Source organism: Macadamia integrifolia, chromosome 8 (assembly GCF_013358625.1).
Source record: "Macadamia integrifolia cultivar HAES 741 chromosome 8, SCU_Mint_v3, whole genome shotgun sequence".
Lineage (NCBI taxonomy): Eukaryota > Viridiplantae > Streptophyta > Magnoliopsida > Proteales > Proteaceae > Macadamia > Macadamia integrifolia.
In genome coordinates, this window is record NC_056564.1 from 30938413 (window position 1) to 30956177 (window position 17765).

The window sequence follows — 17765 nt, forward strand, 5'->3', positions numbered from 1 at the left end:
CCATCAAACTTAAGAAGCAGCCACGTGTCACAACCAACTGGGCCGTCGGTTAATTTTTTAACTTAATTAATAGAGTGTGAGAGATAAGGTAAATACTAAATGCCACCTTTTTTGCCGTTTTTTGGAAGACTGCGTTGGCCTTCGTGTTTTCAGGTTCTCTAGATTCAGATACAACCTTCGAAGCTCAGGATCTAAAAGCTCGCCTAATATTGAGTTTAATCTTATATGTTTTTCTCAAATTTTTGAATAGTTTCTTCATTTCTGAATTGGGAAGCTCGATTTTCTCCCTTTTTTTTTTTTCTGTTTTTTTGTGAAAGATTTCATGAAGAATGATTTAGCGTGGATTGTGATTGAAGGATCTTCGATTCCCTCATGGGTTTTTTTTTTTTTTTTTTTTGTAAATTCATTCTTCGATTTTCTTGTTTGAAAAAATGAAAAGTTTCGGTAGACATTGCATGCAATGTTTCGTCTTCCCTTCGATTTAATGTTGTATGGTTTACATATTTGAATTTTATCAAGAAAAATCCTTTCTTTTTAATAACTCTTTGGGTTGCATTTTCTTTTAATTGATTCAAGGAAGTAATTCTTAATGGGATTCTGCAATTTCATGTTTCAAGGTGGTGAATCCGTCATAAGTTTTTGGAAATTGGAGTTTGTGGGTTTGTCTGAAGGGAGACAAATCATGTTATGAACTAAAGAGGAATTTGCCATTGGGAAGAGCAGAGAAAGATGGCGTGCAGAGGGTTCTGGGAGTGCTTATTGAAGCTTCTGAACTTTTTGTTGACGCTTGCTGGGTTGGCCATGGTGGGTTATGGGATTTACCTACTGATTGAATGGAAGAAAACTTCGAATGAATCGGGTTTATTGTCGAACAGAGACTCTCAGGAACTTGTACAGCTCGGTCGTCCTCTGCTAATGGCTGTCTCTCTATCGACTAGTATCCTTGATAAATTACCTAAAGCCTGGTATCTTTACCTCCTCCTGCTCAATTTATTTTGCTAGTGTTAGTAAGTTTTATGGTGCGTAGGGAGAAATCATTGCTTATGTTGGAAAAAAAAAAAAAACTAAAGAGACCAAAATACTGGTTTAGATATCACTAATTCCGAGTTAAAACTGTACCTGATCATTGGTTTGGTAACTCTTGTAGGATTCAATCTTCATCGACCAAAATGTATTCTTGTCTTAAATGTTAAGGTTGAGCTTTTTTCTTCACTAAATAGTCATAGAGAATAAATCCATTGAAAGGAAATCATCTTTTCTTTTCTTAGTTATTCTAGTGGGTATCCCATTAATGGAATTGTTATAAATTTAGATATGTTTTGTCTTCGAAGGGTGAACTGTAATTTTGCTTTGTCAAACATTGCACTTGTCTTAATTGTGGTGTCATGGTGCTTTCATTGCGACCTATCTTCAGGCTGCAGTTTACCAGTCTTCTAGTGCCATCTGTGGTAATAATTTGGAGAAGCTACTATTACCATTGCAATTTGCAACCTTCTTTGTGATGCTGTCGCTAGGATAGTACTTGCAATGGCACATTATAAATATTCTGCTCAAATTTTTGTTTCTCTCCTTTGGAGAGTGCTGGTTTACCTATTTTTCCTTATGGTATCCCTGCTGCTTGAAAAAACAATTATTGTGGTGTTATTTTTATTCCTGTGATGTAGCAACTCTGTCTTTCATCGTAGAGTTGCAATTAGGAAGTGTTAACAACTTTGTCTTCTCATCATAGAGTTCCAATTAGGAACTATCTGCTTGAGTGATACCAATTACTATCTATATCCTGTGTGGACCCCATTTTCCATCAACATTATCTCTAGGAAGTCAAACCTGCTCCTTAGTCAGCAACTGTCAATTGCTATTTTCATCCATTTCCATAAGCTTTTCCTTAGTTTTTCTCATTTGTGGCTTTCTCAGTTGCTCTGCTCCTTCATGTGCCTCCCATTATCCAAATAACCCTTCTGCCTATTCTAATTGCATAAAGAAACATGTTTTCTCCATGGCCTGAATTTTTACTCGGGAATACATTGTACTTTTCACTATTTTTTTCCTTAATATGCTGAGTTTGGATAGGATTAGATGAAGTATAGAATTTCCAAAACATTAGAAGAGTGCTAATTTTAGATTATTTAGCTCATAAACGTTGTTGTCAAGGCATGATGGCCTCCAGGCAGTCCATGGGACTAACTGGTTAGGTGATGGAAGCTTATGTGCATTATATGTGTGGAACAGCTGGTTTTCCACACATTCTCGTGGTTGTTGAATTGGACTAGGTGGCAACCACCTTTTGATCCTGTGGTTCAAACTTATGACAAGAATAAGAATTTTCTCCTGGCAAGAGGATTCAGACTAAGAAAACAAGAAGGAAATGGGAAAATAAGACAGGTATGCATTGTTTTGGGGGAGGGGATGTTTGAAAATTAAAGGAATATAGTATATTTGAAGAAATTAATCAGTTAAGAAAGACCAACAAATTTCAAACTTCCAACGAATATTTAGCCTGAAGATGGTAAAGTTGAGAGCAATTGAATTTTTTATATGGATTGGTGGTGAGGCTTTATGTTTTAGTGTACACAGACAGAAGATTGATTTTTTTATTTTTTTGTTAAGAAATCACCTGGCTGGAATGGAGACAGTTGGAGGTGGATAGTTGATGACATAAGAGAAAGAGATGCTTGGAAGTATAATATAATGCATGTATGACGAAGCCAATTGAAGAAGATGGATCTCCTCTCTGCAGGACTGACTTATGTTTGCCGGAATCACTTACATTTTTGAAAATGATTGACAATAAAAGTTGAAAAGAGTATTGAAGGATAAAGAACTACCCTGAGGGACTAGTTGGAGTAAGAGGAAATACATCCCCTACACCGCGAATCTACTGGGCTGAATGTAGTCATTGTACTCTATTAAAGCATAATGGGCAAGGTAAAATGTCTGTCTATGGACTTGTTAAATTCCACCTCCTATTTACACTAGTTACTCCAACCCATACAAATTCCAAAAACTGTAAGATAACAAGAGTCAGAATATCACTCCATAGAGAATTTATTTCACAGTTTTTACTTATGCCAGGACTGGTACCAAGAGAAATGAATTAATTACTTCTCCTAAATTCCTAAAATGATCCAAAACCATATCTTAACCCAGCTAGGACAGACCCAAAAGTATAAAATAACCAAAAGAAAAGAGTAAATGGTCTCCTCCATGTTGGATGCTATAGCCATTTAGGTATGGGTGGAGAGGTGTCTGGAGTCCTATCTTATGTAGCCCTTTCAGGTCCATGGCTGGGATCAAGTTCTCTTTCTTTTCTTTTTGGGTTATTATGGAGTATATTTGATTTGATGAGTTTCTTGCAAAGGATTTCTTTCTGGGGGAAGTCGGGAAGCTCCATTGGTGATTCACACTAGTGGTTGGTCTGTGATTGAGGTCTACTTGTGTGGCTCAATGATAGTAAGGCAGGATTCCTGAAGGGGCATAGCTTTTTACTACACTGTTCTTGAGTTTCCGGTGAGAGTGGAGGATGGATCCTACAAATGTGTAGAACGGAATCAAAATTCCTCCAAAATCCATCAAATTAAGTCTTGATGATCCTACATAGGCAATAAGGACCAAAAAAACATTTGAGGGAGTTTCCGAAGAAAGCTTAGAATCCATTCTGTTGACCTCTAGGGTCTTATTGGTGAGCAGATTCCATAGCTAAAGCATTGTATTGGGCTTGAGGTGACTTAAAACTTTTGGTCCTCAGAATTCATTGGCTGATTGTTTGGATTTGCAAGGTTCCTGGGTGGTTGTGTAATTCTCCATAAACACCTCACTCCGATGGATTCATAGTTCAAATAATCCAATGGCAGATGGTTTGGCATGCGAAGGTGGTTGTGGATTGAAATTTTCTATACCTCCACTTAGTTGGAGAGGATTCCTGGGATAAACATATTATAGTATAGTACTAATATCTATTATCTTCCAATAGGACTCTATTCAAGTAATGAAAATTTTGTTTCAATCCATGTTTTAGTCATGGCTGAAAATGAAATCGCCAATGTCAAATAGAAAACAAAATTTCTATAAAACAATCTAAATTGAGCTTCTAAACTCACTCAGTGCAACTCATGCGAAGCCTTTTTTTTCGACTAAATTGTCTTGCAACCTCTAACTGAACTTTATTGTGAAATTTAAGTTACTGCCTCTCATTGTGTTTCAGACTTGTCTACGTATCCCCTCAACCCATCTCCGTTGTTGTGAAACAAGAGGAGAGAAAAAGGTTAAAAAAAAATTCCAGTTTCGATTGGGATTGAGGACCATGGTTAAGAGTAAAACTAAGTTTTATCTATGATGAGTAAGACATGTACTTGAAACTGGACAGTTCTAGCTTACATACCGCCCACTTCTGAAGCTTTGTTGCACTTCCTAGTGACAGTGGTATCCGCTTCCTTATGATTATGTGAAACTTATGATGACATATATCATGAGGGAATAAACTTATTAAATTTATTTGGTTGTGATACAATAGAGCTCATTTGCGCCCATTTCAATGAGCTAGCTAATATGCTATGAGATGTTTTGCAGGTTTATATACTTATTCATTGCTGTTGGAGTTATTCTCTTCGTCATATCTTGTTTTGGTTGCATTGGAGCAGTAACCAGGAACGGGTGCTGTCTGTCTTGTGTATCCTGGTTTCTCAAGTATTCTTTTTCCACTTTGATTGACGTTAATGGATCATATTTCTATGCCATTTTAATATGGATGACTTTTACTTTTCTGGAGAAACTTGAACGCCGTGAAGTTTTTCCATGGTCCCCTTTTTTGTCTAAAAAGTTGAATTTTTATTTTATTTTATTTATTATTTTTTTAATCCCAGATTTATGTTTTGCATATTTTGTCTTCTTGAAATATGGACAAGTTAAGTAGTGTTGGATCATAATGTCTATGCCTGTCATGTGAATGGATTCCTACATATTTCTTTTGAAATCCTGATAACATTTTCAAGTTGTCTTGTTATGATGGATTCCTTAAACAAAGGCAGTATTCTGTGTTGGTGATCTTGTTGATCTTAGCAGAGCTGGGGTGTGCTGCTTTTATCTTTTTTGACAAGAGCTGGAAAGATGTGAGTGTTATCTCATCAAGTAATTTCTTATTTGCTTGGTTTTTGTACTTAATTTTTAGTAAATAAAAAACTACCATCTTTCAGGCACTACCAACTGACAAAACTGGAGATTTCGATTCAATCTATAATTTCCTTAAAGAGAACTGGAAAATTGCAAAATGGGTTGCTCTCGGAGCTGTTGTATTGGAGGTAAGAATTAGCAATATATTTTGCCTTTTAACAAACTTCGGAGCTACTGTATTTTCTTCTGCTGAATTTGGCAGTTATAAGGTGTGTGATAACTGCATTTGAACTGTCTGAAAAGGCACATCCCTCCTGTCCATTTATGTGGAAGAAATGTTGTTCTCCTTTACATTTGACTTTCTACATTTAACATGAACATTAGGGAAGATTGTGCAACAGTAGAGCAGACTGCTCTTTTATTTTGGTGGCTATAGCTGCTGGTTATCTTTACTTCAAGATAAAGTCTCATTTTCTTCCTGTTACTAATTTACTATTCAACTTGAACAAGATATTTGTTTTTTGACATGTTGGATGAAGAGTCGAAGTTGTAGAAAGGAAGTTGTTTTGTTAGCTCTTTCCCATCTCCTCCTCCTACCATATTGCTTAATGGTTCTTTGACATTTTTTAATGGATCACAAACATTTTACTATTTTAAATTCTCTTGAAATCTGTGGCTGAATTAATGGGACAAGGAGTGTAGTCCTGGTGAAAGATAGCAATCCCCTTATTAAGATTAATGGTAGATCAGAATACTTGGATGCCGTAACCCTCCCATGCCGTAACCCCTAACCTATGCTCACGGCTGCCGGCACCTCCTTCTCTCCTGACTCCTCTCGGCCTCCCACCTCACCTCCCCTGCAACCTCCTCCCTCTGACTCCCGATCCTATGCCTCTGTAATCACCTCCTCCACCCCCTCTATTACTCCCTTTTTCTCCTCCTCCCCTGCGACTGGACACACCCTTTACTTTCATCCTCCGATCGTTCATGATTCCTCCCCTATCGGCCTTTGCCCTCCTGGCCTATTGGATTCTGAGATCCTTAAGTGGAAGAACTGCATAATTGGTACATTCCTTGGAAGCCGACCTCCTTTCTCTATGGTCCAAGGATTAAAGTATCGGTATCGATCGCCGTATCGATCGGTCAAAATTAAGATACGTATCGAAGGGTATCGTATCGTATCGGAGATACACTAAGATACGCTAAAGATACACACATAAATGGATAAGAAACATTTTTTAAACACTTTTGCATAAAGAATTTGTTAAAAAAAACTATTGATAACATGTATTATGCATAAACACTAAATTGAGGGTATCGTACTAAGAATTCAAGGTCTGTAGTTGTCCCATAAATGTAAAATCCTTGTTCCTAACCTTGATTTCCACTTTAGTTAGAGAGAAATATGGCTGACATCAACTTTGGAACAAAAACCCTTAAAAAAATCGTTTTTTTCCTGAAAAACTACCCATATTGGCCATTATATGACCCTAGCGCCGATACGTATCGATACTCACCGATACGTACCGATATATATATATATATATCGATACTCACCGATACGTGCTGATATATACCAATACGTATCGATCGATACAAATCGATACGTACCAATACATACCGAAACGTACATTTTACCTCAATTTTATATTTTTCATAGTCGTATCGAGGCATGTCGTATCGTATCGATGTGTATTAGTGGTGTATTGATGCATATTGATATGTATTGTAGGATATATATCAATACGAAATGATTTAAAAAATTCAATGTATCGTATCGGTGTGTATCGTATCGATCGATTAAATTTAAGATACGTATCGTAGGGTATCGTATCGGTATCGGAGATACTTAAAACCATGCTATGGTCAAATCTTCCCTGCTGAAACAATGGAAGCCGGTGCGCACCTTGTCTATCTTCATGCTTGACAATGGGACCTTCGTCTTCAACTTTGACGCTGATTCGGACAAAGTTTTCACCATCGATGGGGGCCCCTGGTACGTTGGGAGGAAACCCGTATTTGTGAGGCAATGGGATGCTCACATATCCTTCAGCAAGAATGAGCCTTTAACCATTCCTCTGTGGGTCTCTTTCCCCAATCTTCCCCTCCATTTCTGGTGTGTTAAGGGGCTCAGTATTGTTAGCTCCCTCATCGGCAAGCCACTATATTCAGATATAAGAACAAAAAAAATGGACAGATTATCTTTTGCCCAAGTGTGCATCGAAATTCAAGCTGGAACCGACCTCCCCTCCTCTGTCACAGTAATGGATGGTGAAGGTCATTCCTTTGTCCAAGAGGTCATGTACGAATGGGTTCCTCCGGTATGCTCTCTCTGCAACTGTTTTGGGCACAAAACATCTCAATGCTCGAAATCTGTTGCTGCTGATCAGAACTCCATTCCTATGGAAGCTCCATCGACTGCCCTCCCTCAAATGACTGCCGCTTCCAAGGAACAATTTGCCACCAGAAGCAGGAATGGAAAAAAAAAAGAAACCGGAAATTGGTTCAGATCCCCTGCTGCCGACGGCTAACATTCCTTTGACTCTTGGCCCTCGAAGCTATTACCCGTCGGTCGCAACCCTTTCTCGGTCCTTGCGACGTCTGATCCTGATATGGTTGTTGAAGCTCTACCCTGCTCTAGCGCCTTAGCCTCTATGCTGGAACTTCCACTATTGGATACTCAGAATCTGGATGGCCACCTCGGACCTCTGCGACCCTTGGATGAGCCCTTTCCCATCCCAATACCCCCTTCCTCCTCTGCTGCCTTTCCTTGGCTCTGCAACCTCGGCATCGACCTCTGTTGCCTTAGTGAATAAACCTATTTCCACGCCTTCATCCTTTATTCAACCTCCATCAACTCAGCCTGGCCGGTGCATCCCTAGATCGGCTTTCATACCCTTAAATCAATTCCTACCGGTCCAATTACTTAACGAATTCTCTAAATATCCTTCGGACCATCCTCTCTACCCTGGCAACCTCTATAACCCGACCCAGCCATCCAACCTACTTCTCCTAACCCACAACCCGTCCCTTTAAACTCTACCATCCAACCTATTACTTCTAACCCACAACCCGACCCCTTAAACCCATCTTCTTCGCCCAATGCTATCCTCTGTCGTCACGATTCTGCCGATCGCCCTGCTACACCCTGTGCAACTCTGCCCGTCACCACCCATCCTAGTTCCCAATGCTTCCTTAGACCATCTGGAATGTGCGGGGTTTCAATTCCCCATCCAAGCAAGCGGAAATCCGGTCCTTTATTCGCTCTTCCAAATCCAACCTCTATTGTCTCCGTGAGACCAGAGTTCTAGAAGCCAATGCTTCTCGAATAGCTTCGTCAATTGCTCTTAATTGGTCCTTCCTTTCCAAGTACATGCACTGCCCAAATGGAAGGATTTGGATTCTTTCGGACCCCTCCACCCTCGGCATCTCTTGTCCTTCTTCCTCGGCCCAAGCCATCCACCTCTCTATCTCTCACCTCTCCGGCCCTTTCATTTGCTTTCTCTCTATTGTTTACACCCATAATAGGGCCTCTCTCAGGCTTCCCCTCTAGGATGACCTCCTTTTCGTTGCCAACTCTATTGGCCCCAGATCTTGGGGAATTGCTGGGGACTTTAATGTAATCTGATTCAGCCATAAAAAGCAGGGGGTAACCCCATTGATACTCAGGCTGTGGACTCTTGTAATGACTACATTGAAGATCTAATCTCACAAATCTTAGATGGTCTGGTGTTAAGCTCACATGGCATAATAGAAGATCTGGGATTTCCTTTGTGGCCTGTAAGCTTGACAGGGCACTTGTCAATGAAGCTTGGCTTGACTCTTTCCCTTCATCCCATGCCAACTTCGGCCTTCCAGGAAATTCTAACCACAACCCCATCTCTATTCACGTCCTTCCCTTCCGCTTCTTCTGTCTTAAGCCTTTCAAACTCTTTGGCATGTGGATCTCACATCCGGACTTCCACTCTCTTGTCCATAGTGCCTGGAACAGTCACACCCCCTGTTCTCCTCCCTCTCTCATCACTTTTGCCACCAGGCTCAAGAGTGTGAAAACTGCCCTTAAGCTTTGGAACTCGTCCACCTTTGGAAACATCTCTTCTCGGGTCTCCTCTGGTTGGGACAAACTACTCCATTCAATCCAGACTCCAACAGGATCTCCTCAAATCAATCCTTGCTGAGGAAGAGAAAGCTGCTTCTTCTGAATTATGCCTCCTTCTTGATCAAGAAGAAAGTTTCTTGCGTTAAAAAGCCCGCATCAAGTGGCTTGAATTTGGTGATTCTAACTTGGCCTCTTTCCATTGCTTTCTCAAAGCTAGAAATAATGCCAACTCCATCCTGAAGTTTATCTCCTCGGGGATTGAGCTTCTTTCCCCTGATCACATTAAGTCGGAAGCTGTCTCTCACCTCCTAAGGCTCTTCAGCCCTTCCCCAACCCCCTTCCCCCAACCCCCCATCCCCCATAATCTTCTCAATAAGTTTGTCCCTGATGATTTTACCCCTTTTCTCTAATCCATCCCCAACGAGGAGGAAATTATCTCGGCCATCTTATCCCACAGGTCCAATAAAGCTCTGAGTCCTAATGGCTTCAGTATGGGCTTCTTCTAGGCCTGTTGGAGCACCATCAGAGATGACCTTATTTCTATGGTGCGTAGCTTCTTCTACAATCCTAATCAAATTGGTCGGATAAGCCATACCTTCCTCTATTTCATCCCCAAAAAGGAAGGTGCGAATTCAATGAATGACTTCAGACCCATTTCTCTTTGTAATCTCTTTTACAAGTTTGTTGCCACAATCCTAGCCAATAGAATCCAGAAAGTCATTGACTCCCTTGTTAGTCCCAACCTCTGTTAGTTAAAACGGGAACGGCAAAAAAACATTATTCGGTACGGGCATGTTTTAAACGGATCAAAACGTGAACGGGATGGTCAAAAATACGGTCAAATACGGCAAAAACGGGAAAAAATAAAAAACGGACGATACGTGTTTTAAACGTTTATATTTAAATAATACGGTATCAAAAAAAGGCAATATATAGACATAAATTGGCATAATAATTCTCTAAATACCTAGATAACAATAAAAAAAAATAGCCCCTTTTTAAACGTTTCTATTTTAAAACGTTTATATTTTTTAAAATCCATTTTTTTACTGTCAAAAAAACGGGACGGCGTTTAAAACGGCAAAAAAACTTTCAATAGCCCCGTTCCCGTTTTTTACCGAATTTCTGTGAAAAATTCGGCAAACGGCGTTTAAAACGGCAAAAAAACGGGACGCCGTTTTAAACGCGTTTTAAACGCGAATAAACTAACTAGGGTCCCAACCAATCGACCTTTATTGCAGGTAGGAGTATCTCAGACAACATTCTCCTTTGTCATGAGATCGTCCGTGGTTTTGATCGGAAATCCTATCCCTGGCAGCCCTCCTCAAGATTGACATTCACAAAGCTTTTAACATTATTAGTTGGGATTTCATCTTGCTCCAAATGTCTTTCCCGCCTTCATTTGTCCAATGGATCCATGTTTGCATCTCCTCCCCTCGATTCTCCATTCTGGTGAATGGTAATCCGGTCGGATACTTTCCCTCTGGCCGTGGCATTAGTCAAGGATGCCCCCTTTCTCCTTTGCTTTTCTCTCTCCTTAGAAGTCTTTTCCCGTTCCATACAATCTGTCACTGATCTCCACCTTTCTCCCTCATCCCGAAATGCAAATCCCTTCTCCTTTCTCATTTGGCTTTTGTGGATGACATTATGATCTTCTCCAAGGCTGATCCTCTTTCCATAATCATGTCCACCCTCCAATCCTTCAAATCTTTCTCGGAGCTCAGCATAAATCTCCTCAAGTCCAATATCTTCATTTCTGGTGTTTCCCCTGAAATCCACGACTCCCTCTCTGAGCTCTCTGGTATCCCACTCAGATCCTTGCCTGTGAAGTATCTAGGTCTCCCCCTTATCTCCTCCAGGCTTTCAGCCCTCCATTGTGCCCTCATGTTGGACAACCTTAGTAAGAGGCTTTAGTTGTGGAAAGGCAAACTCCTTTCTTTCGTGGGCCGCCTTACCTTAATCAGATCGGTTCTCCTGCCCATGTATCTCTATTTGTTTGGTACTTTTGCCCTCCCTGCATCCATCATCAAATCCTTATAGGGTCTCCTTTGCTCCTTCCTTTGGAAAGGCACTGATTCCTCTAAATTCCTAAGACCCCCTAAGCTGGGCAAAGGTTTGCCTCCCTAAAGCTAAAGGTGGTCTCGGGATTAGAAGAATCAAAGACAACAATTTCGTTAGTATTCTCAAGCTCATATGGAAGATTGCATCCAAGCATAAAAGCATTTGGGTTGACTGGATCTACTCGGGTCTACTCAAGTCCAACTCCCTCTGGACAGCCCCTTCCATCCCTGATGCCTCCTGGATCTGGTGCAAGATCCTTGCCCACCGGCCCATTGCCCTCCCTGCCATCTCCTCCATCATTGGTAATGGCCAATCTATCTCCCTTTGGAATAACCCCTGGCATCCTCTCCCTCCTTATCTCTCTTAGTCATTTACTTTTCTGGCATCCCAGCAAATGTCTCTCTCTATTCTTCCCCCCTATGGTGATCCCCTCTCTCCTCCTCCCCCCTCCTTGACCTTTGGTCCTCCCTTCCCCCTCTTCCTCCTAGCCACAATGGTCGTGACGATAAATGCATCTGGCTCCCCTCCTCTAATGGTTCCTTCTCTTCTTCCTCTGCTTGGTCTTTCATCCGCCCCCTTCCTCGGTTGTTCCGCGGCATAAGGTTGTTTGGTTTAAAGGTCACATCCCCCGCCACAATTTCACTCTATGGTGATGTCTGTTTAATCGCCTGCCCACTTAGTCTTTTCTTATTCACCATCACATCCCTCTCAACCCTGCTTGCTCCCTTTGGCCCCCAGGGTTTGGAGGACATCTCCCACCTCTTCTTTGTTTGCCCATTCTCTTCTCCCATATGGAAAGCTGTCCTTTCCTGATGCTGGCGGACTAGAAGGTCTATCCTCCCTTTTGATAAGGAATGGAATTGGATTGATATGACATTCTCTGGTTCCTCCATCTGTGACACTAGTGGCAAACTGGATTTTTGTGCTACCATTAACCACCTCTAGATGGAGCGTAACATCTGTAGATGGAGTTCCAAATCCCGTTACCCTGATAAGATTTGGAAAACTATCTACTTTGATATTATGTCCAAAGCCTCCTCCCTCTAAACCCGCCACATTCGCAACACCTATAGAAATTCCCACATCATTGCATCCTGGAACCTTCAGATTGATTTTATCCAACCCACTTGATGGCATTCTGGATTTTGGCTCCCCCCCCCCCTCTTTTGCTGGCTTTGATGGTGGTTAAGATTTTGTAATTGTTTTAGTTTTGGTTAGTTTAGCTACTTTGCTTTTGCTGGCCTAAGGCCTTTTCTTGTTGGCTTCGACCTCCCCTCCCCCCTTTTTCTCCCTTGTATATTCTTCCCCTCTCGATAATGAATTATTTATTCATCTAAAAAAAAGATTAACAGTAGAAAGGAAAAACATATTTCGGAGTAATAGAATTCGTAACAAGTCTAGTGAACTCATTCTTTTCCCAATACTTGATGCTTTTGGTACAATCAATCTCTTATTTTTTTGTTGAACAGTCAATCTTGTACTTCACTTTGTTGTAGTTTCAATTTAATGAAGAGTGTTAAGATATGTACAACAGTGCATTGTGGTTGTCACGTTTAATAAGGGGGTTTTTCCCTATCATATTATGAGTTTGTTTAATTAGTAGTTGGGTCTTAAGTCTAGTTTAAGTCTAGTTTAATTTCTTATTTCTATTGTGTTTGTACATTGACTCTTAGGAGGAATTCCTACTAAAAGCCTGGTAACTTTCCTATAAATAGAGCATAGCATCACCACTGTAGACAGGTTGAATCTATTGTGGTTCAGCATCTCTCTCTCTCTCTCTCTCTCTCTCCCCCAGTTTGCTTCTTCTTCTTCACAGTTTTTGATGTTGAGGTTTTGTCACAAGAGCTGAGATGTTGTGTTTTCTGGCTAATAGCCAGCCTACTTTCAGAGTTTCAGTCAACTTGGCCATGGTTCAGATCTGTGGTGACTCCATCCTCTAGCTGGCTCCAACTTATTCCTTCAAATTTTTCTTTTTATGATCTGGGAGCCCTTAGACATGTCAGGAACAAGTGTTTCCAATTTCCAGTGATCACTAGAAACGATATGTTCATGAATATATACACCTGTGACCAGATTATTCGGTCATATTAGCTGAGCTATACTGTATCGACTAGGTCCAATCTCAGTTTGCTCGGAGATCCCATTCCAAGGGTTGGATGCGTCGTGCAGTGACCAAACTCGGCTGAGTTAATGACTTAGGATCCAATCAGGATCAGCAGCGGCCAATTTCAATCCCTGAGTTCACTTTCTAAATCCTTGGTTTGAACAATATAATAAAAATGTTGCCATTGTGTTTTAGTTACATTACAGGATTTTGTGCATTCAAGTGAGGTTGGCATGTACATGTGGGAATCTGTATCATCCAAGTAAAGGTTTCTATCTTGGAGATCTCTAGTCCAAAAGTTGATCTTACAAAAAAAATGATATGAGTGGGAAAAAAATTCCATGCGATTTGTGGGTATCTGGATTCTAGACCACCCAACCCAATCTCCTTCGAAAGTATATTGGCCCAACAAATGATTCCAACTAATTTTCAGGACTTTGGCCTCAATTATTTTGATTATCTGGAAGAAAATACAATATACTTATTGGGAAGATCATCTTGTTGGGTTGTTTACGAAGTCTCCTTGTTCCTCATGCTCATTCTATGTACAAGTACATGATTGTGTACTTGCATATCATCATAAGCATGATCAGAGGCTGATCCGGGAAAGAGGGTTTGATCAACTCTTTCCTCATTTGACTCTAGCTACTAAAACACATTACTGGGCGACTGTCACCAAAGATTTGGCACCAAGTCAAGAATGTATCACCTCCGTAATCATTTGGTTATCTTTTTATTTTGATTGTCATACTGTTCTTCTGATCAGTTTCTTGAACTGTTTGATTGCAGTTTCTTTTAATTTTGAGTGTCATGAGTTATGGTCATAGACGATGGATATCACTGGGATTAATTTTATTTAATTATATTATATATTTAGAGCTGAGTTGTGATAAGGCTGGGTTGTGTAGCTCCAATTATGAAGTTAATAACTACCAGTGGAGGTGCAGGCTCTGGTGTTCTTGTTAGCTCTAATCGTAAGGGCAGCAAACAGGCCGGAAGACTATGATAGTGATGATGAATACATTGGCCCTAGGTCTGGAGTCCGGCAACCATTGATAAACAGGCAAGGGGTTCCAACAACAGGAGTGCCTGTAGGTCCCACCCTTGATTCTCGTTCAAATAGGAATGACGCCTGGAGCACACGGATGAGGGAAAAGGTGGGATCCTTCTTCGGTGAATTTTTTTTCCTTTCAGAAATTAGAACAATAATATTTAAAGGTTATGTCATGTTATGTCATTTAGGGCAGGATCCAACATTTTTCTATTGGGCTAAAGTTAGCCTGATTTGCTCATGATTACATCCAATTTATGGAATTTCTATATGAAAATAGAATGAAAGGGAAATTTCAAAAGAAAAAAAAGGGGGGGGGGGGGGTGTAAAAGATGGAATTTTTATGTCAGTGTCCAGATCTATCATTGTCCCCACCTCCTGTATTGGCTCCAAATATATAATTTGAAAGCCACAATACTTATTTTGTTATTGATTCTGGTTTCTTTATCTTTCTTTAATCTCTATTTTTTTTTTTTTTTTTTTTTTGCCTATGATCAGTATGGACTTGATACATTGGAGTTCACATACAACCCGAATGAGTCAAATAGGTATCAACAAACTGCAGCTCCGCCAGCAGAGGAAAAGAGTCGGTGCACTATAATGTAATTTAGTCATTCTGGAGATCCTAGAATTCTAGGAAGCTGGTTCTATGAAAAAAAGATTTTACTGGACAATGATGTATGGAACTTGAATTTGTCAACTTGTGACATTTTTCCTTTTTTTCTGGCTTGTGTTGTATAAAACAGTTTTTAGGATCTGTGTTTTGTCCTATGAGATCTTTCAGATAAAAATTTATCATTAGCTCTATCATCTGTCAGGGATAAATGACTGCATTACTATTAACACTATCCTGCCAGCATGCCACCCCTATGTTCTAATGTTTTTGATGAAACTACTATGTAATATGTTGGTATTTCAGGTAGGTAGACAAAACCAATGATCTTTTAACAGAATTCTCAAGCAGGATGATCACCGCGCCAGTAACCATGCCATGGCATTTGTTGGGGCCATTAGTCATCCATCCATCCTGTTCTGATAATATATGTGGGATTCAACAGGTGCTTCAAAGCTCTTATAGAACTTTTGAATCAAATTGATTCAACTACCAAACTTCGATGCCCAACCTCAAACATGGTCTCCAAGGTAGCTCTACTTGCAATGGGATGCCCAAAGCTCAAACATAGTCTCCAAGTATCGCTTTCTATTAATACGTGATCTAACAAAAAAAAAATTTTTTTTTAATTGTAAATTACTTGCAAAAATACCTATAAGCAAAAGTTTTTCTGGTCGGCACTACAGTTAACCGTGTAGCTGGTCAGGACTAATCCCATCCTTTTAAATGGAATCCAAGAATCCCAATTTTCTTCACATTATTTACCTGATATTTGATTCTTTGGGTATATATATATATATATATATGTATATATCATACTTAGTCTTATTGATTCAAATAAACTCTTACTCCGATTGAGGATAGTATTGGAAAAAATGTCTTCCACTTCCACTAAGATATAGGTATTTGAAACCATGATTGAGAAGGTTCCTAAAATAAAGTTATACCTCTAAAAAGAAATTATCATCTCACCCAAAAGCCTCTCCTAACCATGAAGAGGTCTCTCTACCTAGCTTTGAATCAAAGATGTCATCTTGTTTAAAAATGGACAATGATACGTTGAAGTACACGATTAAGAAGTTGAATAAGATGATGCAAAAGGTCATTTCATCCTCCACCCTCTCCTAACCATGAAGAGGAGAACTCTCTAACTAACTTTGTACCGAAGAAGAGGCCACTTCATTTAAGAATGGACAAGGAGAAGCTAAAGATCAAGATTGAGAAGCCTGAATAAAAGGTTGGATCGGATAAGGTAGAAGCATAAGAATATTGATTAGGTGTTTAAACTGGTCACTCCGATCAAAACTCCAACTCCAAACCGGATTGAAAGGGGGTATTTTTCAATTGGACCATTATATGTGGTAGACCCAAAATTACTCCCCAAATCTCTCATTCACATCAATCTTTCAGACAATGATGATGAAGAAGTTGATAGTTCCCTTGTGTTTCATCCTACTTTGTATAAGGATGGATGTGGTGAAAGTGGAGAAAGGAGTGGAATGAGTGGTGATGAACATGAGGAATGAAGTCACCCACAATAGTCATCTATTTTTTTTTTCTTGACACTACAAAGTTTGGCAAACAAAAATGTGTAATAAATTCTTTTTTTTTTATTTATTTATTATAGATAATCAAGTAATTTGGAGGTTTAAACTTGAAAATGACAGTTGAATGGTGGATAAAAGCATTCAATGGATAAAATTACAATGTATGCCTTAATCACATGATATCTGTTAATACTTTTTCATTGACAAATTCTTGATTTTAGTTTACATTTCCTCATGCTTTGATAAAAAATATAAGTCATATATTGGATGATGGATAATTTATGTTGATCTCTTTTTTTTTTATACTAGAGAAAATAATTAACCAAAAATTGTTCCGTAACGAAAAATAATTGTATTTGATGTTCTATTCGTTGTTGACTTTTGAATTTTCTCAATCATAATTGCTCTCATTTGCCTTCTTGCATGAGAGTCTTTAGCTCAAGCAAGTAGAACACTTGGTAATTCTCTAAGAAACGGTAGTTTGAATCCTTTAAGACTCATTAGGTGTTATTAAATCTAATTTCTTACTCACTTGGGTCGTAGGATATAATTTGATTCCTATTTAAAAAAAAAAAAGTAACAATTTATTTCCTCTGAAAAACCCATTGGTGCTCAATATGTTTTATAATCTGTCTAGGAAATAGGTCTCTGGATATCAGAATTCGAAATGTTAGTTTTATGCAGAGTGCAAGATCCATCTTGAGTCTATATAAAGAATACAAGATCCATCAAAATTTATGGGATCCTATTTTGATTTGATGGGAGAGAAATATAGATAGAAGGAGAGGGTGAAATATTTTAATATTTGTTAAAATATGTGTAGTATTAATTTGATGATATATATCAAGAGAAACTAGATGACCTATGTAAGTACGTCAGCTTATCAACATAACAAATCTTTTACCTAAAAAGATATTTTTTTTAAACCTCTAAAGGCCACGTAGCAATCAATATATTGTTACCAATCCTCTTATATATATATATACACTACACTATACTTAATCTTGTTGATTCAAGTCCACTTTTGTTCTAATTGAAGATAGTATTAAAGAAAATGTCTTCCACTTTCACTAAGATGGAGGCATATAAAACAATGATTGAGAATGTTCCTAAAAAGAAATCATCTTTTAAGTGTGAGGAAAAATCACCTCGAAAAAAGAAAGAATCATCTCACCCAAAAGCCT

General features: G+C 39.2%; 2 protein-coding genes across 3 annotated transcripts; both read left to right on the forward strand.

Moving 5' to 3' along the window:
* Window positions 1-95: 95 nt before the first annotated feature.
* Window positions 96-15228, forward strand: LOC122086635 (tobamovirus multiplication protein 2A-like). 2 transcript variants are annotated; one of them, XM_042655592.1, is made up of 7 exons: window positions 96-153; window positions 618-965; window positions 4567-4666; window positions 5025-5105; window positions 5190-5294; window positions 14318-14527; window positions 14920-15228. In XM_042655592.1, the coding sequence occupies exons 2-7, from the start codon at window positions 730-732 to the stop codon at window positions 15025-15027; spliced, it is 840 nt and encodes a 279-aa protein (XP_042511526.1). In that variant the 5' UTR covers window positions 96-153; window positions 618-729; the 3' UTR covers window positions 15028-15228. The 2 variants fall into 2 exon arrangements, with proteins under 2 accessions (XP_042511526.1, XP_042511525.1); XM_042655591.1 differs by having other exon boundaries at window positions 119-376.
* LOC122086634 lies at window positions 5302-10068 on the forward strand. Its single transcript, XM_042655590.1, has 2 exons — window positions 5302-6206; window positions 6972-10068. The coding sequence occupies exons 1-2, from the start codon at window positions 5901-5903 to the stop codon at window positions 7635-7637; spliced, it is 972 nt and encodes a 323-aa protein (XP_042511524.1). The 5' UTR covers window positions 5302-5900; the 3' UTR covers window positions 7638-10068.
* Window positions 15229-17765: the final 2537 nt, after the last annotated feature.

Coding starts and splice junctions, on each gene's coding strand:
- LOC122086635 (XM_042655592.1), top strand. CDS start 730: ATGGCGTGCAGAGGGTTCTGGGAGTGCTTATTGAAGCTTCTGAACTTT. Junction 4,667..5,024: donor ACGGGTGCTGTCTGTCTTGT/GTATCCTGGTTT, acceptor AAACAAAGGCAG/TATTCTGTGTTGGTGATCTT. Junction 14,528..14,919: donor GCACACGGATGAGGGAAAAG/GTGGGATCCTTC, acceptor GCCTATGATCAG/TATGGACTTGATACATTGGA.
- LOC122086634 (XM_042655590.1), top strand. CDS start 5,901: ATGCTCACGGCTGCCGGCACCTCCTTCTCTCCTGACTCCTCTCGGCCT. Junction 6,207..6,971: donor GCCGACCTCCTTTCTCTATG/GTCCAAGGATTA, acceptor AACCATGCTATG/GTCAAATCTTCCCTGCTGAA.